This window comes from Cebus imitator, unplaced genomic scaffold (assembly GCF_001604975.1).
Source record: "Cebus imitator isolate Cc_AM_T3 unplaced genomic scaffold, Cebus_imitator-1.0 Scaffold149, whole genome shotgun sequence".
Taxonomy (NCBI): Eukaryota; Metazoa; Chordata; class Mammalia; order Primates; family Cebidae; genus Cebus; species Cebus imitator.
Window position 1 is genome coordinate 1,666,249 of NW_016107464.1, and position 23,177 is coordinate 1,689,425.

The window sequence follows — 23,177 nt, forward strand, 5'->3', positions numbered from 1 at the left end:
CTGAATGATTTACTCCTCCTTCTCCTTACCTTAAAAAGAAAACTTCTAGGAGAAAACAGGACTAACTTAAAGGGTGACACTCGTAGGATTCCAGGCACTGCTACAGATCATTAAAAGGGACTGGGAAAGGTAAGAGTCTAGGGCAGAAGCAAAAGTCGTGGCTCACTCAAATTGTGCCATTTAGGTGTTTGGATGCTTGCTTTAGATACTGGTTTCCCTAGTTTGTTGACTCAGGGACTTGCCACGTCAGTAGCAATAACAACACAACTTAGTAAACTTTACAGTTTGCTAAGTACGGATCTCTCATTTTAGCTTTATATGATACCATTCCTGTAATTATCTTTCCCACTTTACAGATGAGGAAACTAATTCACAAAGAGGTCAAGTGTTTAATCCAAGGTCACTGGTGGAAGAAGACCCAAACTTAAGTCTCCTGATATCAGTCCAGTAGCACTTGCTCATGGCTTAATGTGGTCGTACACAGAGCTTCCATCTTGGTTTACTAAGCAATCCTTCTCTTTTAAAGAAAAACTTGAAAGGCCACTTGGCAACCCCAGCCCTTGTAGAGCCAGGGACATCATTCTGGGCTAACACCAAGACCAAATCAGGGATACCCAATCCCTGCATGGTTGGAGAGGAAAAAAATAAGAGTATCTTTGGAAAGTCAGATTTTGTCCTTGTGGGAAGAAAGAAGGACGAATTTGACATCTGCTAGACTTGGGAGCATGGTCTACCTGGGCAGCTGGGCACCCAAGCCCAAGACCCAGAAATTCTTGTTGTGCACATAGTGCATCGTGGTAGGCTAGACTGAGTTGGCCAGATTAGGGGCGTGCCTGGTCCTTGCCCCATGAGACCTTGAGGTGAAGCAGTAATGCCTCACAGTATGGATAGGATTCTTAGATGAGGAATTTCTCAATGAGTTAGAGTTGTCAGATAAGCTGGAAAGAAGAGGGGAGATGTGAAATGGGAATTCATGCAGTTTCTGTCTTTTGGTTGTTGGCCTAGTTATTTCTAGTAAAAAGAGTCAGCTTCATCTTTATCCCAAGTCCTCTGACTCACCCTTCTGGTTCCTCCTAGTCTGGGGAAGCACAGTGCTTTTAAATTCCAGGCCCACAGACTAGATGTAGGTGGTGGCCTTTCCTGAAAATGGACTCCCATGAGAGCAGTCTGCCTATGTTCTTTAAGGCATTTTCTTCCTTTTAGGATTAACTTGAGTGCTGGGAAAATAAAAGGAGGCAGGGTTTAGAAGATTTAGAAATCTCCATCAAATCTAGAAAATGAGGAAAGCATCTCTGGTCAAAGAACATGAAGGATAGCGTGACTCGCACCAATCCATCTTACCCCTCCCAGGGAGACCTAGCAGAACTGGAGTATTAGTTGTCCCACATGCCTCCTAGGTCTCTGCTTTCCCCCTTGTACTTTCCACTCTGCTGCTTGCATGCACTCTGCCATTCTTGGTAAAAAGGGAAGGTATTCTCACTCCATACAAGGTAATTGTCATCTCTGCCTCTGTAGAGCAGTCACCAATAGCTTAGGGTATAGGGACTAGACCCTTGGCAAGTCTGTCTTTACCTTATTGGAGAACAGTAAATCACCCTGGAGCCCTCTGTGAGGTAACCCTCCCCCACGTGTCCATGTAATACTCTCTCTAGGCCAGGCAGAGGGCTAGAGCAACCCTTTGTTATTAATACTTGAGCAGTAGACTGTGCTGCACAATCAGTTATTGTGGTGCTCTGAAAGATCCTCTGTGGGCCAGGAAAGCCAAACCCAGATATTGATTAGCTGCACCAAACCTTAGAGATTGTTAGGTGGAGCTCAGGAGCATCAATCTAAGCCTAAACCTCCCTCCTCCGCAGTTGTGAGTTCATGAGACATGTGTCTTTGGCTACCTGCCTTTCTAGATTTAAACATGCTAAATGCCACCTACGTCTGAACAGTGATTGTGTGCATACTGTACCACTTTATTCTAGAGTTAGGTAAAGAAATAATTTTTCCTCTAAGCTTAAATACTTGCCATGGTCCTTTCTCCAAGTGAATAGTTGCCATCGCTCAACAAAGGGAAAATACTTTGTGCTACAAACACAGGCAGGTGTAAACTTTTGGTAAGTAGAGTCTTCACCAAAACAACAAACTGGAAAAGAAAGAAGGAAACATTCCATGTCTTGTCTTTCACTGTGTATGTGATTTGAGCCTTGGTGGTTAAGCATGTGTTTGTTCATTCCTGAGCCAGATTCCTAGTACTGAATTCCGTGAAAGTTCAAATAAGAGTTGTTCATTGACCTTACCTCATCTACCTCCCAGCAGCTTGTCTCAATACCTATGACTTTGGATACTGGCCCAGAACACAAGGATTTTATTTAATTTTACATTGATACTCCAATGGGAAGCTAATGAGAAAGAACTGACTGCCCATAGCCTTTAAGTTTGGGGTTGGGAGGCAGGTCAGGGTTGATTCCTGTAATCTTAGGTGATAATGTTTTTATTCCTGCTTGACAACCTGATTCAAATTAAAATCATCCTTCTACTTTCTGACCTGAGTGCACTGTTTTCCTTTTTCACTAGCTACAGGATAAATCAAGCCAGGATCCAGGGGCATGTGCCAGGTTTGGAGGCCACACATGGGGCCATTCCAGGCAGCACTGTGGGCTAAGCCCAAAGCGTCAGCCAGCAATAATTGCTAGAAACAAACTGAAAAGAGCAGGACAGGCTGTTGCCTTCCAAGGTAATCTCTATTAAGCATCCTGACCAGAAATAAGAGGAAGAAGCAGAGAAAGCCTCAGACCCTGAGGGAGAAAATGAAGCGATTGTTACAAGAGTCAGAGGAAGAAATCATGGTTACCTTGGGACCCTCCTCCAGGCTTTCCCCAGATAAGGCTAAGGCAGAGACCATGTGTAGCACCAAGAGCAAGTCCTCTGGCCCTGCTGGATCCTTACCAGAGGACAACTCCCTGCCCCCTTGCTGTGGGTCAGCAGCCTTAGCCATTGGTGGAGATAGAGATGGGGACCTGGCCCAGCTTTGCAGCTTTGGGCAACAGACCAACAGCCAGCTTCCTCTGGGCTCCACTACCTATGTTTTAGGGTCTGGTTCTCAGGATCCCTCATCTATCAGCATTACCACAAGCTGTCAAGAGCCCTCAGAGAGGAACCAAGCCAAGACCCTTTTGTCCAGAGGCCATGGCCAAGGCTATAGCCATGAACAGCGGGAGCCTTTGGGGGATGTAGTAGAATACATCGTCAGAGAGCTGCAAGGCATCAGCCGTCTCCAGACTGAGATTGCTGAGCTGCGGCAACACTTGAGCCAAGTCCGGGGCTCCGTGGATGAAGTCTCTAGCTGTGTGGACTCAGTACTGAGTGAAATAGAAGGCTTACAGGTGAGCAGCAGTTCCTTAGCCAACGTATGTGTGGGGGAAAAGGCCCGGGAACCCCACGTGGACAGACCCAGTGAGGAAGCCATTCTGTATTTGTATGGACTTCCTGAACAAGATGGAGAAAATACTATGGAACTGGTGGAAAGCTTTCTAGCCAAGCACCTTTGTGTTAATGGCATGCAGTGCAACAGGTACATCAGAAAGGCTTACAGGGCAGGCACATCCCCTGCCCCTAGACCCACTGTTGTAAAGCTTGCTCATCTAGAACATAGGGATTTCATCTTGCAGAAATCTATCCTCTTGCAGAATGTGGGAGTCCGAATTGCCACCAGAGAAGAACCAAGCTACCCACAGGGTTATAAGAATCCTCAAAAGGAGTCCATATCATTTTTTCAACATCAGGATCATAGCTGTACTTCTTTAAACCAGGATGAACCAGTTCTTCAGATGGAAACAGGGGACAGGGGACCTATGACAGGAACATATCAGATGAAGGCTCAGGATCAACATAGAGAACACCAGTCCCCTGAGCAGCAAGGCCCTTGCTTTCTACTCAAGAACAATTTATCAAAGGAAAGTGATGTGCCCAAGCTAGGGGATGAAATAAAAGAAACATCAAGAACATCTCAAGTTATCGGTGGCAGCTGTGGTGAACTATCAGGGAAAGAGGCTTCTCTAGGTTGTGAGGAACCTGCCCTAGTATTAATCTCAAAAGAGGAGGATTCTGGGAAGTCCCAGTTTTTAAAACAGTGTAGCCAAAAACATGAAGCATGTAAAGTAGGAAAACCAGAAAATGACTGCCGTGATAAAAGTGAGGCCTGCAGCTGCCTGTCACTGTCTGGGTTGCTGAAGACAGAGAAAATAAATTCAGAGGACAAGCTCCCAGGCTATGAGGCCGGGCTCAATATTCTGAGCTCAAAGCAACTAGAGGACCTTTTGGCAGACAAGTCCAGAAGGCTTGCCGCTCTGAGCTGCGACAGCATGATGGAGGAGATTATCATAGGGCCTGAGACTTTCAGTGACTTGGTTCATATTGACCTGAATGAAGAGGAGGAATGTGCTGCTCAGGTCCTCAAGGATGTCTTTGACAAGTCCTCTTGTGTTCTGGATGGCTCTCAGGAGGATGAGGATGTGGAAATCAAGTTTTATACAAGTAAACTGGGCCGAGCAATTCACCACTTTCGTTCGGCTCTGCAGGGGGTGTTTCAGAAGCTGGAGAACAGTGGGTCCATCACTCCTGAGGACCTGGAAAGCAATGAGAGTGGTTCCCAATCAGAGAACAGTGATCAACTTCTTGGGACAGTGAGTTCAGGGGGTGCCCGGGATTGCTCACTGGAGAGCCCTGGGAGTCAGGGGAGTGAAAGCTTGCTCAGTGTGGTCTCTGGTGGAGTTGGCATCTCTACACAGGGAGAGCAAACCCCTCAAGGTCCAAGCAACTTCTCTCTTGCTTCTAATAACTCATTGCCAAGTTTTGCTCTGGCTCCGTGTCTGGGAAGTGAGACTTGTTCCAGGCCTGAATCTCCTAAGCAGGGCAGAGTAAGCCTAGACCAAGTGTGTACAGAGACCATTTATCTCAACAAGTGCATCAACAATTTTAAGACTGTTCTAAGAGAGAAAAGACTAAGGCAGAAAAAACTTTTGCACAAGCTAGTACAGAAGGCAAGCCATCTCTCAGTAGAAGACATACACTCAGGTATTCTGAGTCTCTATTTAACAGGGTCCCAGCTGGCTAAGGTACGGCCTCCATCTGGCCAGCATGAGACCTGGCGTGGTGGCGAGTTTCATAAGGTGATGGGGGAGGTCCATAGCTTGAATCAGGCTAAATTACTCAAGTAGAGAGCTTAACCTAATCCTGTGGGAAATGGAGTGAAAAATGGTTCTCAAGCAAGAGGAAGCTGTTCTTAAGGAGCTTCTAATCTCTTGTTGGGGTGCTATAGTGTTCAGAAGAGGGAGGAACATCTAGAGCAGAAAGTTTGCAACTGCAGAGCTTTTAGGATATCAGATGTAAAGAAGGGGTGGGAGTAAGAGGCAGGAGTTGAGGATGAGACATACTGCCTACAGGCACTAGAAGGGCTGTCTTCTCCATGGGTTTTTTGCTGAGCCAAGATTGACATTTCCTTAGTAGCGATGAGGCTTCTGTATCTTATAGGCTCTTGTGGGAATTTCCCCTACTCCAACCTGTCTCTTCCTAGTATCTGACTTGCTGACACAGAACCTTATTTCTGATTTGGGGGATCCAGGAGATGCTTATAGTGCTGACCCAACCCTAGAGCCCACCGCTGCCCCTCCACATGCCATATTCCCTTTCTTCCCTCTCCCCCTAAAAGCTGCTCACCTGAGAGCTGGCAAATGGAATGTTTTTTGACTATAAGAAGTGAGAGAACATTTTTCTAGGCAGTATGGAGATATGTAGCTTTAAAATTACTTCTCCCAATCAAAATTAAATTTATCCAAAGAGCATATGCTATATTCATCCAGTTTTAAATTTAAATGGGGTTGTCCTCTTATGCATATAACCTGATTAATTTTCCTAAGGCAACGTCTAAATGATGAAGCATATTGTGTTAGCAAAGGTGTGATGGAACATGCACTTGCACATTGCTGGTGGGATGGGAGTATAAACTGGCATAATCTCTAAGGAAGGTAATTGGCAAAATTTATCAAAATTACAAACACATATACCCTTTAAGTCCTCAACACGTCTTACAGGAATGTATCCTGCAGACACATTTTCACATGTGTGTGGAATTGACATATGGACAAGGCTATTTTTGAAGCATTGCTTTTAATAGCAAAGATTAAAAATAACCTAAACATTCATCAGGAAATACTGGCTAAATAAATTATTGGCACGTCCAAAAAGTGGGATATAGTACTGTGTAGCTACAAAAAGAATGAGGTAGCTCTTTACTGAAATGGAAAGTTATCTAAGATATATTGACATACAAAAAAAGCAAAGTGCAGAGTGGTATGTGTAAGATGCTTTCATTTGTATAAAAAGAGGGAAAGAATACAATACACACACACATAGTGTCTGCTTGTATATGTATTGAATATCTAATGAAAGATACATAAGAAATGAATACATTGTTGCCCATGGAGAAAGGTATTAGGTGAAAAAACTAATGGAATGGAAAGGAGATTTTTCTCTGTGTGCCTTCTTTTAATTTTTAGAATTTGAATCATACGAATATAATACTAAGCCATAAAGTTACATTTAAAAAATGAAAATTTCAAGTATCCCTAGAGCTGCTTCTTAGAGCTTATCAGAAAGAGTCTAAATTCCTTCACTTTGCATTCAAGGTCACTAGAATTGGTCTCTAGTTTACATTTCCTGCCTTATCTCCCATTGTCCCACCATAAGTCTTTCAAAAGGAAGCTTTGCTGTCATACAAATTTGCCTTGGACTTTTTATTCTTAGTGTATTCATACATATATGATTCCCGCTAACATAAAATGCTATGTTTACCATTTCAGCCGAACAGAATTTTCTTATTCTTCAACATACATCACCTCTTCCAGGAAACTTTCTGAGGCAGTAATTCCTCAGCCGTAAGGGATTTTTCTCTCTCTCTTCATAACTTTGCAGCCTGTTTTCCTTTTTCCCAGGCACTGAGAAATTATTTCAGTGCAGCAACAGTAGAAACAACAAATATCAAAGCAATACTTCTTTAAATAGTGGTGGGAGCTGATGTTAGCATGAGCACCAATGACGAGGACACGTGTGTCTTACTCTTCAGCTTGCAAAGTTTCCTTTCTGGGTTACATCCTTCTAGGCAGTGCAGAAACTTGTGGTGCCATGGTAGGCAGGTGGTAGTAGCAGCAGTTTTGATGAATAGAAGGAGGTTTTCTAAAGCACCAATAAGAAAGCAAGCCACATTTTTGGGTCCTTTCCAAGATTCAGTCTGGCCCGAGGGCTGCAGAACGAATCATAGGATGCTCCAGCACTCCCTTGCATAGAGCAGGACAAGCACATAGGCCAGACTCTCACCAACATAGACTTCACTGGGGCAGTCCGCTGACCTAGTAAACTGATTCAGTATCACAGAGGCTACCAGCATAAGGAAGCATTTGAAAATTCTGCTTTCTTTACTGTTCTGCTTGGGATCTTTTAGGGCCTATGCTTACTAGTTGTAGCTTACGATTAATTTGAGTTAGTTTTCATCTTTTTTTTTCTTGGTATGTTCCAGGTATTGTTTTAAGTACTTTCATATGCACTGTATAAAATTCACTTCTTTTATTCCTATCACTCCACCAAAATAGCTTTGATCAAGGCCATTCAATTCCTCCCATATTACCAAACTAATGGTTCATTTTCAGTCTTCCTTTTATAAATCACCAATTTAACACAGTTGATGATCACTTCCCTCTTTTTATTATAACAGCCTTATTGAGTTATAATTCATATGCCGTAAAATTCACCTTAAAGCCCCTTAAAAAGCAAGAATTGAATGGTTTTTAGTATATTCATAGTTATGCAGCCATCACCACTATCTAATTTCAGAACATTTCCATCACCCCATAAGAAACTTCTTACCCATTGGCAGCCACTCCCCAATTCTTTGCCCACAGCCTCTGGCAACCACTAATTTACTTCCTGTTTCTATGAATTTGCCTATTACGGACATTTCGTATAAACGGAAAACTCCTCCTCCTGGGTTCAAGCAATTCTCCTGCCTCAGCTTCCCCAAGTAGGTGGGACTACAGGTGTGTGCCACCATGCCCACCTAATTTTTTTAGGTTTCACCATGTTGGCCATATGGTCTCAATCTTTTGACCTTGTCATCCACCCACCTTGGCCTCCCAAAGTACAGGAATTTCAGGCATGAGCTACCACTCCTGGCCTGGCATAATGTTTTTAAGGATGTTGTAGCATGTATCAGTACTTCATTTTTTTCCTGGCTGAACAATATTTATTGATGGACATTTTTTAAATCCATCAGTTGGTGGACATTTGAGTTATTGTTACCACTTCTTGACTATTATGAATAATGCTGCTATGAACATTTGTATACAAGTTTTTGTATGGAAATATATTTTCCTCTTGGGTATTTACTTAGAAGTAAAGTTGCTGGGTCATGTGGTAATTCTATGTTTACCATGAGGAACTGCCAGACTGTTTTCCAAAGTCACTGTACTATTTACATTCCCACCCATAACATATGAGGGTTCTAATTTATCTACATCCTTGGCAACACTTGTTATTATCTCTCTTTTTTATTGTAGGCATCCTAGTGGATGTGAAGTGGTATCTCATTGTGGTTTTGGTTTGTGTTTCTCTAGTGACTAATGATGTTGAGCATCTTTCCATGTGCTCATTGGTCATTTTTCTATCTTCTTTGGAGTAATGTCTATTTAAATCCTTTGCCCACTTTTAAATTGATCTTTTTTCTTTTGTTTTTGAGCTGTAGGAATTCTTTATATATTCTGGATATAAATCCCTTATCAGATATATTATTTGTAAATATTTTCTCTCATTCTGTGGGTTGTCTTTTCAGTTTCTTGACAGTGTCCTTCGAAGCATATTTTAAATTGTTTTGTTTAAAAAAAAATTCTATTGGCCAGGTGTGGTGGCTCATGTCTATAATACCAGCACTTTGGGAGGTCAAGGTGAGAGGATCACTTGAGCTCAGAAATTTGAGACCAGCCTGACCAACATAGTGAGACCTTGTCTTTACTGAAAACCAAAAAGAAAGTTTTTGTGGTAAAATATACATAACATAAAATGTATTATTTAAACTATATTTTTTCTGAATATTCTGTGGAACATTTTAACCATTTAAAAATATATAGTTCTATAACATTAAGTACATTCATATTATTCTGCAATCATCACCACCTTTCATATCCAGAATGTTTCCCATCTTGCAAAACTGAAACTCTATACTCATTAAACAATAACTCCTCATCCCCATCTCACCCCAATCCCTGGCAACCACCACTCTACTTTCTGTCTCTATGAATTTAATTGATCTAAGCACCTCATGTAGGTGGAATCAAGTAACATTTATCCTTTTATGACTGGCTTATTCTACTTAGCATAATGTCCTCAAGGTTCATCCATGTTGTAACATGCCAGAATTTCACTCCTTTTAAAGGCTGCATAGTATTCCATTGTACACATGTATCACATTTATCTGTTTACTCATTGGGACACACATTGCTTCCACCTTTTGGCTATTGTAAACAATTCTGTAAACATGGGTATACAAATATTTTTTTGAGTCCCTGCTTTTATGTCTTTTGGCTATGTACCCCAAAGTAGCTTAGCTGAATTATATGGTAATTCTAATTTTTTTGAAGAGTCACCATACCATTTTCCATGGTGGCTACACGGTTTTATGTTTACACTATAAGGGCACAAGGGTTCCTTTCAATTTCTCTACATTTTCTTCAACACTTGTTATTTTCTGATTTTTTTGTTTTGTTTTGTTTGTTTTTAAGTAATAGCCATTGTAATGGGTATGAAGTAGAGCACAAAAGTTTTAAATTTTGATGAAGTGTAATTTATCCATTTTTATTGTTTCGATTGTGCTTTTGGTGTCACAGCTGAGAAACCCTTGGTTAAAGTCAGAAAGATTTACTCCCATGTTTTTTCTAAGAGTTTTATAGTTTTTACTTGTATACTAGGTCTATGATCCTTTTTTTTTTTTTTTGAGATGAAATTTAACTCTGTTGCCCAGGCTGGAGTGCAGTGGGGTGGCGTGATCTCTGCTCACAGCAACCTCCACCTCCTTAGTTCAAGTGATTATCCTGCCTCAGCCTCCTGAGTAGAGTAGTTGGGATTACAGGAGTTCACCACCAAACCCAGCTAATTTTTTGTATTTTTAGTAGAGAGGAGGTTTCATCATGTTGGCCAGGCTGGTCTTGAACCCCTGACCTCAAGTGATCTTCCTGCCTTGGCTTCCCAAAGGGCTGGGATTACAGGCATGAGCTACCATGCCCAGCCGGTTTTGAGTTAATTTTTGTGCATAGTATAAGGTAGGACTCCAGCTTTATTCTTATGCATATGGATATCTAGTTGTCCCAGAATGATTTGTTGAAAAGATTATTCTTTTTTCATTGAATAGTGTTAGCATTCTTGTCAAAAATCAACTGACCATAAATGTAAGAATTTAATGTCTGGATTCAATTTGTTCTGTTGATAATTGGTCTGTCCTTATGCTCAGTTCCTTCTTTTTGAAACATTTTCTTCATTTGGCTTTTAGAACACCTTCCTGTCTTGGTTTCCCCCTTTTCCCAAACATTATTGGCCGTTCCTTCTTAGTTATCTTTGCTCTTTCTCTCCCCACCTTGTAGCATCCTAGGATTCAATCTTGACTTCCTATACTTACTTCCTAGGTGATAAATCTTTCAATCTCATGAGTTTCATAAGCATTCCCAGGTTTGTATCTCCAGCCTAGACATTTTCCATGAACATCAGATTCCAAATCCACCTAACATCTCCATATGAATATAAATAGGCATCTCATATTCAACATATCCAAAACCAAACTCCTGATCCTTCTTCCCAAGCCCCCTGCCAAACCTGCTTTTCCTATTGTCTTTCTTATCCATCAGTAGCATCTTTATTCTTGCAGCTACTCAGGCCCAATCCATACAGTCATTCTTGACTCCCCCTTTTCTCTCACAACCTGTGTCCAGTCCATTAGTAAATTCTGCTTCCTCTACCTTTAAAAAATATCTTGCCACTATCTCTACCTTCACCACTATCATCTTTGTTTAAGCCACCATTTTCTCTCATCCAGATTACAGCAGTGGCCTCACTAGTCCCCTTGCTTCTAGAACCTTGTCCCTCTACAGTCTGTTCTCACACCAATCAGAGTAGTTGTCATAGAGCATGAGTTGGGTTATATCACTTCTCTGCTCAATGATTTCCTGTCTCACTCAGAATGGAAACCAAAGTTTTTATAAAGGTCTGTAGAGCCCTATTTGAACTGGTACTTTATTGCAAACTTGCTGTTTCTCTACACCAATAATGTTCTCACCTCAGGCTTTGCATTTGCTGTATGTTCTTTTGAAAATACTTTTTTTTCCCCAGAACTTCAAATGACTTCTTTACTCATTTCTTTTAAGTCTCTGCTTTGATATCACTTATCAGTGAGGCCGCCCTGACAACCTTTTTTTAAGATTTTTTTTTTTTTTTTTTTTGACGGAGTTTCGCTCTTGTTACCCAGGCTGGAATGCAATGGCGTGATCTCGGCTCACCGCAACCTCNCAATTCTCCTGCCTCAGCCTCCTGAGTAGCTGGGATTACAGGCACGCGCCACCATGCCCAGCTAATTTTTTGTATTTTTAGTAGAGACGGGGTTTTACCATGTTGACCAGGATGGTCTCGATCTCTTGACCTCGTGATCCACCCGCCTCGGCCTCCCAAAGTGCTGGGATTACAGGCTTGAGCCACCGCGCCCGGCTTTTTTAAGATTTTTAATAACAACTCTACCTCCATCATCAGGGGGCATTATCTTTTTCACTTATCTGAATTTTTCAGCAGAGTTTCTATCACATATGACACAGTATGTCGTTATTTCGTATGGAAAACAGACCCTGGAACAAGAATGCCTGTTACAAAATTTGACTTCCCCGCCTGCTGTGACTTTAGGCATCTTTCTTAACCTCTCTGATCTTCAATTTAATCATCAAAGAAGTGGAGGTAATAATGGTATTTACCCAGTGTGGAGTTATGAGAAATAAATGAGCTTGCCCAAATAAAATGCCAGTTACAAAATAAATGTTTGATTAGTATCAGCTACTATCATCATCTTCATCATTGTTTATTATCTGCTCCTCCTACTAAAATAAAAGCTTCTCAGGATCAGGGAGTTTGTTTCATTCACTGCCATATCACCAGCACTGACTGAGAATGGTGCCTAGTGTGCACGTTAGGTTCTTTTAAAATTTTTTTGGTTAAAAAAGATTTTTTTTTTTTTAAAGACAGAGTCTCAGTCTGTCACCAAGGCTGGAGTGCAGTGGAGCCATCAGAGCTCTCTTCAGCCTTGATCTCAGGCTGCACGGCACATGCAGGCACATGCCACCACTACAAGCACACGCCACCACACCCAGCTAATTTTTTCATTTTTTATAGAGATGGGGTCTCACTATGTTACCCAGTCTGGTCTTGAACTCCTGGCCATAAGCTGTCCTTCTTCCTGCCTTAGTCTCCCAAAGTGTTGGGATTACTGGAATGAGCCACCATGACCAGCTCTTAGTATAATACGTTCTTTTTTTTTTGAGATGGAGTCACGCTCTGTCACCCAGACTGGAGTGTAGTGGTGTGATCTCGGCTCACTGCAACCTCTGCCTCCTGGCTTCAAGCCACCCGAACAGCTAGGATTACAGGTGCCTGCCACCACACCTGGCTAATTTTTGTATTTTTAATAGAGACGGTGTTTCACCATGTTGATCAGGTTGGTCTTAAATTCCTGACCTCAAGCAGTCTACCTACCTCGGCCTCCCAAAGTGCTAGGATTCCAGGTGTGAGCCACCTTGCTCAGCCCTGTATCTGTATGATAGGTTCTTAAGAAATGAGTCCTTTCAATAACCCTGGGAGGTAGTTGTTCTTACACCTATCTTTTTATAGGTATGTAAATGTAGGCTTAGTTAAGTTGAGCACCTCAAGTCTTTTGACTCCCAACAATGGAGTTAGGATTGTATTATTGGGTATACTGGGGGGAGTGCTGATAAGGAGGTATGTCACTTCCTTATAAAATGGACTGTCTGGAAGAGTGACAGAGATTATTCTGAGGGGTCAGGGATTTTCCTGCAAAGCAGTTGTCTTGTAGACATTTATAACTTAAACTGCGAACTAAATCTAAGTGAAAAAATCTTAAGGCATTTTGAGAAGTTAGGAAGCACAGAAAGTTTGATTCCTAACAAGAAAAAAAATTTTTTTTTTTTTTTTTTTTTTTTTTGAGACGGGGTTTTGCTCTTGTTACCCAGGCTGGAGTGCAATGGCGTGATCTCGGCTCACCGCAACCTCCGCCTCCCGGGTTCAGGCAATTCTCCTGCCCCAGCCTCCTGAGTCGCTGGGATTACAGGCACGCACCACCATGCCCAGCTAATTTTTTGTATTTTTAGTAGAGACGGGGTTTCACCATGTTGACCAGGATGGTCTCGATCTCTTGACCTCGTGATCCACCCACCTCGGCCTCCCAAAGTGCTGGGATTACAGGCTTGAGCCACCGCGCCCGGCCTAAAAAAATTTTTTCTAGTGTCTGTCCAATGGGTGGGACCAACTGAATAGCTAGTACAGCAGTTCCTTACGGCCTGGAAAATGGTACAGGCTACTGGTTAAGAGATGTATACTTCTCTGGTTGAACAAGATAAACTTCTTAGAATAGCTGTTGTTTTCTAAGTCCTGAAAGTTATAGTTTTCTTTTACTACATACAAGTGATAGGAGATGTGCTAAGTCCTCAGGCTACAAAGTTGAAATAATATATAATCTTTTTTCTGAAGAAGTAGTATAAAGTGAGAAATAGCATAAAGGAAGATGTTTATACAGACAGCTACAATATATAATACTACAAAATAGTATTAACAACATACTGTCTTAGAAGTGGGCACATAGAATGGTGGAGACCATGGGCAGCTAGTGGAGAGGCACCTAATTCTACCTTGGGAAGGCAAGCAGATAAAGACATTTCACAGTTATTAATATTTGAACTAAGTCTTATAGAATATTCCTGAGTCCACCCAGTAAGCTGGGTGTAGGAGGGAGGTGTGAAAAGTCTCAGATGTGATGGACAGTGTTCAGTAAGACTTGAATACAGGACACATGAGGAGTGGAAGGAAAGTAAGCTAGAAAGGGAAAGTACAAATGTTGGAGCACTTTATGTGCTACAATAAGCAACGGGGAGAATTGATGCAATTCAGCAAAGAAAAAATGCGACTAGAGTTTTGAAATGGGAGATGTGCAGTATGGATTGGAGAGGAGCAAGTCTAGTGGCAGAGAGGTCAGCTTAGAGTCTCCTGTTATAATCCATTTAAGAGAAGATGATAGTGGTAGTGTGAAATGGAGAGGCAGGAGTGGATGCCAGAGATATTTAGGAGATAGAAGGTACAGGGCTGAGTGATTGAATAGGGACAGAGTGCAGAGAGGGAGAGATCCATTGTCTGGCTGGGGACAGGAGAAGGAGTTTACAGATGGAAGATATAAGTTTAGTGTTAGGATATGTTGAATTTGAACTAGCATGGGATATCTAGGTGATACACACTAAGCTGTGGTTAATGTGTTGGGATAAAATAGGTATCTGAAGGTTAGGTATAACTCCTTTGAGAAGTGGAAGAGTGAGCTGATTAGTAGAATCGAGAGATGTATCAAGTGACACAGAGGTCCCAGATGAAGTTAAAAATCTGCATCTCTTTGCTCTGGTTCTCATCTGTACAATGTTGGGACTTGTCAAGGCATTATATGTTAAATACCAATGAGAAGGATGAATGTAACTTAGATGCACTAGGATGGCCTTATTAACTCTTGCTTGAGTGGGCATCAGAGAAGCCTTCCCAGAACTGTGCTTTAGAGGAAGAGTTGGATTTTCCTCTATGGAAAGAGGTGTAAGATGCTACTTCAGGCTAATGGAACAGAATGAGTAAATAAATATGTGGGGTTTTGAGTATATGATCTCTTCATGAAACAAGACAATTAGATTCTAGGAATGTATATGGGGTCAGGAAAGTGGGCAGAGGAGAGGAATTTGGGGATTTGGGTCAGATCATGGAGAGCCTTGATGGCTCTGTCAGTGGATTGATTGGATTTCATACTTTAGGAATTATGGGGAAATCTATGGGGAACAGAAGGACGCAATCAACTTTGACGTGGTGTGTAGAATGTATTTAAGATAGTGCAGGAGGAGAGGTACATTTTCCAGTTTGACTAATGGGGTCAGTTAAAGGATTGTTTGCCTAATTTTCTTACTCAAAGGGAACAGATTATCCTGGGGGAAGTAGGATGTAGATGTGGAAGAGATATGTCCCCATTCCTGGAAGTATCTTTCTTATCTTTCCCACTTTCCTGGAGCTGTACTGTTTTAGAGGATTCCTGGTCACCTAGTCCAGGACAGGTGACCCATTAAGTAATCAGAAATAGCTTGAAAAATTGGGAACCTGTGAATTTGATTCTTGAATTCTCCCCTCTACTTGTGATGTGATATCTATGGGTCTTTAAAAGAGAAAAGAAAGTGGAGGGGCACTGATGGACGAGGTGGGTGAACTTTCCTTAGAGAAGAAACTCTGTGGGCCTATCCAAGTATGGCCTAGAAGGCAATGTAGTTTCTGATGAACAGGAAAAACATAATCTCTGGGCTTTATTCTTATCCTGTTATGGCTTGACTGGACCATTGTGAAAGTGTCAATTTCCTTTAGAGTATTGTCCTGGATTTGATAAATAATCAGATTTGGGATAGCAGTCATGGTTTTATCATCTAGATCACTGTAGTTTCTATTAGGAAAGCAGCCAGTTGATGCCCCCAGCCTGTAGCCATTCAGCATCCTGGTCCTTGCCTTAACTCCAGGATCTACCCTGGCCCAACTTAATTTTGGGTCTGAGAAACAGACCAGAGCTCATTGGGTGAATGCATGGCCAAGCCTGCATTGCAAAATGGAAAAGACTCAGCCACCAGGGCCTTTGGAGTTTGAGGACTTATACCAGATCTAGAATAAGCTCATGTGGCTTCTGAGGAAGGAAATAACTGTGCTCAGCCAGCTTAGATAGTCTGTTGGAGTGATCCTTGGTAATAAAGCTGGTCTTGCAGCCTTGGCAGCCCTGACCCTGAATGCAGTCCACCTTGGAAAGGGGAAAAGGACGACTGGAATCCCTGGGTAGATTTTGTCCCTTGATTTAAGTAGCTCCAGGGATGTTCCAAACTGAAAAGCCTGGGCCAGCAAATACAGGTGGGAAGGATTCTGGAAGCCAGTCAGCTGGGCTCTGTGAACTGCTTAGCTGTCCTGAGGACCTCTCGCTCTCTTCCATGTCCCTCAGAGTTTAGCTGACATTTTCTTTTGGTTTCCTGCTTATAGGACTGAATCTACTAACCTTTCTGCCCTTTTTTTCTGCTCTTTTTTTCCTTGCAGAAGGAAAGCGAGGAGCCCTTCAGGTTGTGCCCATGACCCATTGGGTCCTTTTTTGTCTATTTCCCTCCCCTCCTTCCCCAAGCACGGTGTGTGTGTGTGTGTGTGTGTGTGTGTGTGTGTGTGTGTGTATACATGCACATGTACGTGCATGATCTGTGCCTCTGAGCTTTGGCTCATGCAGTCTATTTTTATGAAAAGCAGCTTGTGTGCATGCTTCTTGCTTGTGTGTGCTCCTGCAGATATCCCTGGAGCACACTATGGGAATGTGTGTGCACCAGCATGGGTGTGCATTCAGTGCGGCATGTGTGTGCTTATACTCAGTTTGACTCCCCCAGACACTGATTACCCTCCTTTTCTCCTACTCCGCTCAGTGTGTGTCCATTGTCTACCTTTGCTGCAAACTCTGGCATATGCTATAAAACCTTGGCTGTGTCCAGCACGCATGTGTACTTCATATTTGAGAGGAGGATTTGTTGCAGGCATTTCGTGCCTCTTGCCTGAGGCCCTAAGTGTGAATGTACTTGTGCTCTGACTAGGCTTCCTGACCTCTCTGTGAGCACAAGCTTCTGTAGACCTGTTGTGTGGTTTCCCCAAACCATGTGAATGCATGGTATACTAATGCCCTGTGCTTGCAAGCACTGGCTCTTGAAGACCATGAAGGTTTGCTTTGCCTGTGATTTGGGCCATAGTAAATACTGTGAATCCTCCTTGGATTAGTTTCTGCACATCACTGTACACTCTGAAGCTTATGTTCTGAAGCCATAAGCCTAGGATCCATGTTCACCATGTGTTTACTTCAGACACAAGTTGTGTCTATTAGTGCACCCTCCTGTGGGTACTTTGTCTGGACCTCCTCCCACTCGCTGCCTTCCTTCAGTGGCTCTGTGTGCATGCTGTGTACTGCGTGTGCAGGCTTCTGCAGATGTGTTGTCCCCTCTGAGAGCAGGAAATGTGCATGATCTGAGCCAAGCTCTCGAAGACTTTTTAACTTTGTTTCCTTAAGCCTAGTGGTTTCTGGCAAATATCTCACTCTGGGTATGAAATAAGAATCTGGTGAGTGCAGTGGCTGTTACCAGAGGGAAAATAAGTTCTGGTTGGTAAGATCCAGGGATTTAGGGATTGGCTCCCTCACACTCACCCCCTTCCCTTCCGTAAGCAACTTTAGGAGACTTGCAGTTTTCCCATTACTTCACACCTACTGTTGTTCCTTCTATACTATTTCCATTGTCTTTTGCATCAGCCACTTCTGACTGCCTTTTGGACCTGCCCCTCCCATTACCAATATCACACTATCTATAGAAAGGATGGGAGGCAGATGAGGTGGACTGGGGGCTGTGGGCAGTAGCAAGATAGGCTTGAGTAAAACACAGACAACCTAACAGGTTATCTCAAAACTTAAATCCAAAGTTCATCTGAGCCTACTGCTGACCCAGGTAATTCTCCCTCACTTTTCCATCACCCTTAGCTCTGTTAGCACCGTTATTCTCCTTTGTATTTCCTCATTCTATCCATAACTTTTCCCACCTTTAGCTCTCCAAAGCATCTCTCACTGTTGAAAGCTAAGCACCTGAATTCTACCTCCCTTCTGGAGTTCATTTTCTCCAGGATAGTTAGGAGGCAGGGAAGTTTTTGGGGGTGGAAGGGAACAAGGAGGGGCAGGAAGCCCCAGACCTGTTAGCACTAGGTTTCTTGTGCCTGAAAAAAGCATGTGCTATTGGGTTTCTGGAGTACTCTGGCAGCTTTGGAACTCTCTGCATGCCACTTGAAGGATTTGCTTTTGTTTGTTTTGTTTTGTTTTGGTGCAGAAACCTTTAAAAGGTGATTTTTGAACTGTTTCCTTCCTTGAATTACTTGGTGCCTCAAGTTTTGACTTCTCACTCTAGGGCCTATAAAATTCACTACAATGATAATCTAGGTGTCTAATCTACCTTGGGTTCTCTTGTTTGTTAAATGTGTAGTTTATTAAATGTAGAGAGTATACTCAGTGTCAGTGAGTAAGGGGTTCAAGGCATCCAAACTAAATCCAACCACAAGATGAGATAGGATTCCAGAGAGACCAGGTCTGACTGTGGGACATTAAAGGAGTTTAGGAATATAGCTGGAGGAAGACTGGACTCTGTAGGTGTCCTATTGCTTTAGTGAGGCCTGGAAGCCTAAGTAGGCCCTTCTCCTGTGCTTGGTTTACTGCTGCCTATGCCAGTGGCTCATATAAGAGCGACATGAGTTCTGCCATTCCAGTAGACTTGAGCCCTGGGACCTCAGTGAGCTTTGCCTTAAGTCCTATTCACTGAGGAGACAAGTATCACTGATTTCAGCAGCCTGTTTGTTGCCCTGGCTGTTCAGGGCATTGATTTAGATGTCAGCCTGGCTGTCACCAGGTAGTGAATGTGACTTACACTGCTCTGGGCTTGTGCTCTACTGATCGCTGCTCCAATTACAGGCAATCTCCCATCTTTCCCAGGATCTAACTTGTTTCCTATCTCTTTTTAAAGATTCCAGATGATGGTGACCTCTCTCTGCCTCAGTGGCTCCCGGAAGGGTAAGTAATTCTGTGGATTTTATTCAGTCTCTCTTGACACTTTTACCTTTTCCCCTGGGAAGCAGGGGAGACAGCTTCATAAGCTGCGTCCTGGGGAAGGAAAAGGTTCCCTTATAGGTTGGTTGGTTCTCTGGTGCAGAGGAGAGAACTCTGCTAACTGATTCCTCAGAGGCAGAAGAGGGAACTTTGCAGAATGGTTTGCCTGGGGCAGGGGAGAGAGCTTTGGGGCCTTCTTACCCTTGCCTCTGTAATTTCTGGTTCATCCTTTCATAGTGGTGATATACTCTTTAAGTAGAACAAAGAGGAAATTCGAAATATATCTGCATTTGGAAACATTTTTTTTCCATTTCGTTTGTTTTTTAATTTTTGTGGGTACATAGTAGGTGTGTCTATGGGTTACATTAGATATTTTGATACAGGCATACAATGTGTAATACTCACATCAGGGTAAATGGGGTATCTATCACTTCAAGCAGTTATCCTTTCTTTGTGTTACACCATTTATACTCTTTCAGTTTTTTTAAAATGTGCAATGCATTATTGTTGACTGTAGTCACCCTGTCGTGCTATCAGATACCAGATCTTATTCATTCTATCCATTCCATTGTTGATGGTGTGGAATTTACTCCCTAGGCTCGGTCCTAGTCCAGCTGTTGTGAGTCATCTACTTGTTCCATTTCACTTTAATCAGGACATAAGTAGCATCCCTTTCTGAACTCTGTATGTTCTGTCTGTGCTTCTTGTTTGGGAGTTTCAGACCCATGTGATTGTGCCAGTCATTTTAAGCTGCTCAACTGTAGCCTGTTTTAAGAACTGACTGTTCTTAAGAGAGAAGAGAGGTTAAGTGCCTTCCCATCCCCCACTCCTTCCCACAAATACTACCAACTGGTTCTCTGAACCCTCCTTTTCCCCTTTTCCTACAGTGGCTTCTGACATCAGAATTCTCAGTAGTTACTGTGGCTAGGGAAGAAGAAAGATCAGATAAATGATCTGCTACATTTTTACATGCTCCTTTCCCTTGCAATGTGTTGTCTTTCTTTAAAAAAAAAAATTTTTTTTAACCGTTTTTTTTTTAGGTTCAGGGGTACATGTGCAGGTTTGTTATATAGTTAAACTCATGTCACCGGGGTTTGTTATACAGATTATTTCATCACCCAAGTACTAAGCTTAGTACACAATAGTTATTTTTCTGCTCCTCTCCCTCTTCCTACCCTTCACCCTCAAGTAGGCCTGTGTTCCGCTCTTTGTATCCATGTGTTCTCATCATTTAGCTCCCACTTATAAGAGAGAACATGCAGTATTTGGTTTTCTGTTTCTGCATTAGTTTGCTAAGAAGAGTGGTCTCCAGCTTCAGCCATGTTCCTGCAAAGGACATAATCTCATTCTTTTTTATGGCTGCATAGTATTCTGTGGTGTATATGTACCACATTTTCTTCACCCAGTCTGCCATTGGTGGGTATCTAGGTTGATTCCATATCTTTGCTATTGTGAATAGTGCTGTAGTGAACATACTCGTGAATGTGTCTTTATGGTAGAACACTTTATATTCCTTTGAGTATATACCCAGTAATGGGATTGCTGAGTCGAATGGTGGTTTTGTTTTTAGTGGAATCACCACACTGCTCTCCACATAGTTGAACTAATTTACACTCCTACCAACAGTGTATAAGTGTTCTCTTTTCTCTGCAGCTTTGTCAGCATCTGTTATTTTTTGAGTTTGTCTTCTTTTAATCAAGAGTTAATCATTGAATGAACTGCCCCCTTCTTCTTTCATTGAAATATCATTTATGTAAAAAACAACAACAACAACAAAAAAACTTCTTGGCTTAAGAGATACATATTGTAGTTTCTAGAATTAGCTACAAAGTTGTGGCACCAGTTGCTTCTTCAATGATCTTTAGTTTTTTTCCTTCTAATAATTGTAAAATACATACATGTTAATGGAATATATCCAGACTATTTTTAAATGGAGCCATGCAGTAGTTTTCTAAATAATTCCCTATTGTCTTTCTTCCTTTTCTTTCATCTTAGTCCTTAGAAGCTGTCCTAAGTATAGAACTTCCCTTGGTATGGTAAATTCATTAAAAACACAGCTTACTGCCTGTGTTCGGGGAGCTAAGTTTATTAGAAATCAGCATATTGAGTGGCCTGTTTCAACTCCTGGACTTGACCCAGTTTTTGGTTCCATTCTTTGCCTAGATAGCTAGAAGTACCTACTTTGTCTGTTGGGATATTTCTGCCTTTAGACCAACTGTAATATACAGCCCAGCTACCCAACATTCCCAACCTCTTTGTTCTCATTAAAACAAAGTATATGAGTTCTTTTCATTAAGACCAGAGAGATTTTTATGAAGTGACACTAAGGCCCAAAGTGAAGAAGGAATTCTGGGAGAAGACAGTACATTAATAGAATAATTGAAGTTAAAATGTAGATTATCTCAGTGTAATTTCTTTTGGGTACGTTTTCTGTTCTTATTACATATTGTTATAAAAGAACGATAAAATTAATCAGTATAGAAAAGGCATAAAAGTTTTAGAAATGTCCAGCTGCTCTAGATGTAGTTGTTCCCCAGGCTTTGTTGATGTGTCCATAGGGCTAGGCCACACTCACAGAGTCCCTTTGCTGTTTCCTTTCTAAATGATGTTTGTTTTTTCTTCCCTTAAGAGGTCTTTTGGAAGTCTCTCATCCCACCTCCCCTGCTTCCACTTGATTATGAGGGCTCCTTTCTCCATGGAGAAGGCTTTTTTTCAGGATGCCTAGGCAGATAGAACTGGTGACTCTTTTAGTCTTGGATGGAGATGGGATCCTTCTATATGCCATTGTCTGATAGTCTCACCTAGATTCTTCCTCTAGAGCCATTCCTGTGGGCTCTGTTCTAGCACAGGCTGGGAAAGACTTATCTTTAGAGAGCAGTGTCTTTGCCCTGAGTGTGGGGAGAAGCCCTCTTCTACCTTGCCAATTTCTACCTTGCCTTATGGAGCACAAAAGTGCCTTCAGATAATCTGAGGTGACTTGAACTGTCACTGTGGGATAAAAGAGCCTCAGTCCTTAGCTAAAACTGTAAGAGACACTGAGGGGTACTGTGAGAATAGATTCTATTGGTTGCTCTTCCATGGCATTATTTCCCTGACTTTCTGTCTTCCCTGTTCGTCTCAAAGACACATGGTAGAGGTCAGTTCATCTTCCTCTAGGGAGAGAGAGAACGAGGGGAGTGGAACACTGAACCCACCAGAACTCAAATCAGGACTGAAGATTCTGACATATTTTCTTCTCTCCTCAGGCCAGCTGGAGGGCTCTATGGCATTGACAGCATGCCGGATTTACGCAGAAAGAAGCCACTGCCACTTGTCAGTGATCTGGTGAGTGAAGACTCTTGTGCAGGTGTAGGTAGTAGCCTTGGGGTATCCCCCATTGGGCCTTCTGGGACTTAGCAGTGGCTTCACAGGGACTGTGTTCTACCTCACTCCCTAGTCAGAGTCCTGAATTTATTAGCTCAAGCTCCTACCTGGAATATTTTTGGCTTGGGGGGGGCTCTCAAAGCTAGGATTTTGTGTCTTCCTATAGGTATCTAGCTCATATAGGTATCTCTACAGCCTTCTTTGATGACCTGTAATGAAAACTCCCTTCAGCCCTTGACATAGATCATTGAGCTTGGTATGGGATGAACATTACTGGAGCTGATGCCCTCTTGGAAGTCAAGCGAAAGTCTCTCCTCAAGATATAGGTTTTCTAAACTATCTGTAACCTAGTGTCAGGCACTGAGAGACAGTGACAAATATGTGTGGAATTGAATTGAAACAGGCTTAAGAGTTAAAGCTGATCCCAGGACCTCCAGGATGACCAGAAGCCCCATTCTGGGTCATACCTTCTGAGCCACGATCAGCTCAAGCAGTTTTCTGTAGCCTTGTGAGTAGTTGGGGGTTAGGTGAGGTCCAGGCTTTCTCAGAGCTCTAAAGCCAGAAATAAGGTGTAAGGGTTTGGTAAAACATGAACCCTTTTCCCTTATTACCATTTTCTCTTCCTATTTTCTTTTTTTCTCCCTATTCTATCTATTGTTTTTCCTATATACTCCTTTTCCCTCTTCCCGATTTCGTTTTCCACTGGTTTCTCCCTCCTTAGTTGGCTGAATGAAAGTATCATCTACCATTTTCTCTTCATCATTTTTCTTCCCTTCCATTTATCTTATCATTTGTTCATCTT

General features: G+C 42.2%; 1 protein-coding gene across 15 annotated transcripts in view; it reads left to right on the forward strand.

Moving 5' to 3' along the window:
* Positions 1-23,177, forward strand: part of UNC13B (unc-13 homolog B) — a 239,416-nt gene that overhangs the window by 180,967 nt on the left and 35,272 nt on the right. For all 15 annotated transcript variants that reach the window (XM_037743661.1, XM_037743665.1, XM_037743666.1 and 12 more), the window contains 2 exons: positions 18,930-18,976; positions 22,258-22,336. In XM_037743661.1, coding sequence (XP_037599589.1) covers positions 18,930-18,976; positions 22,258-22,336 — 126 coding nt within the window. The remainder of the gene's footprint in view (positions 1-18,929; positions 18,977-22,257; positions 22,337-23,177) is intronic.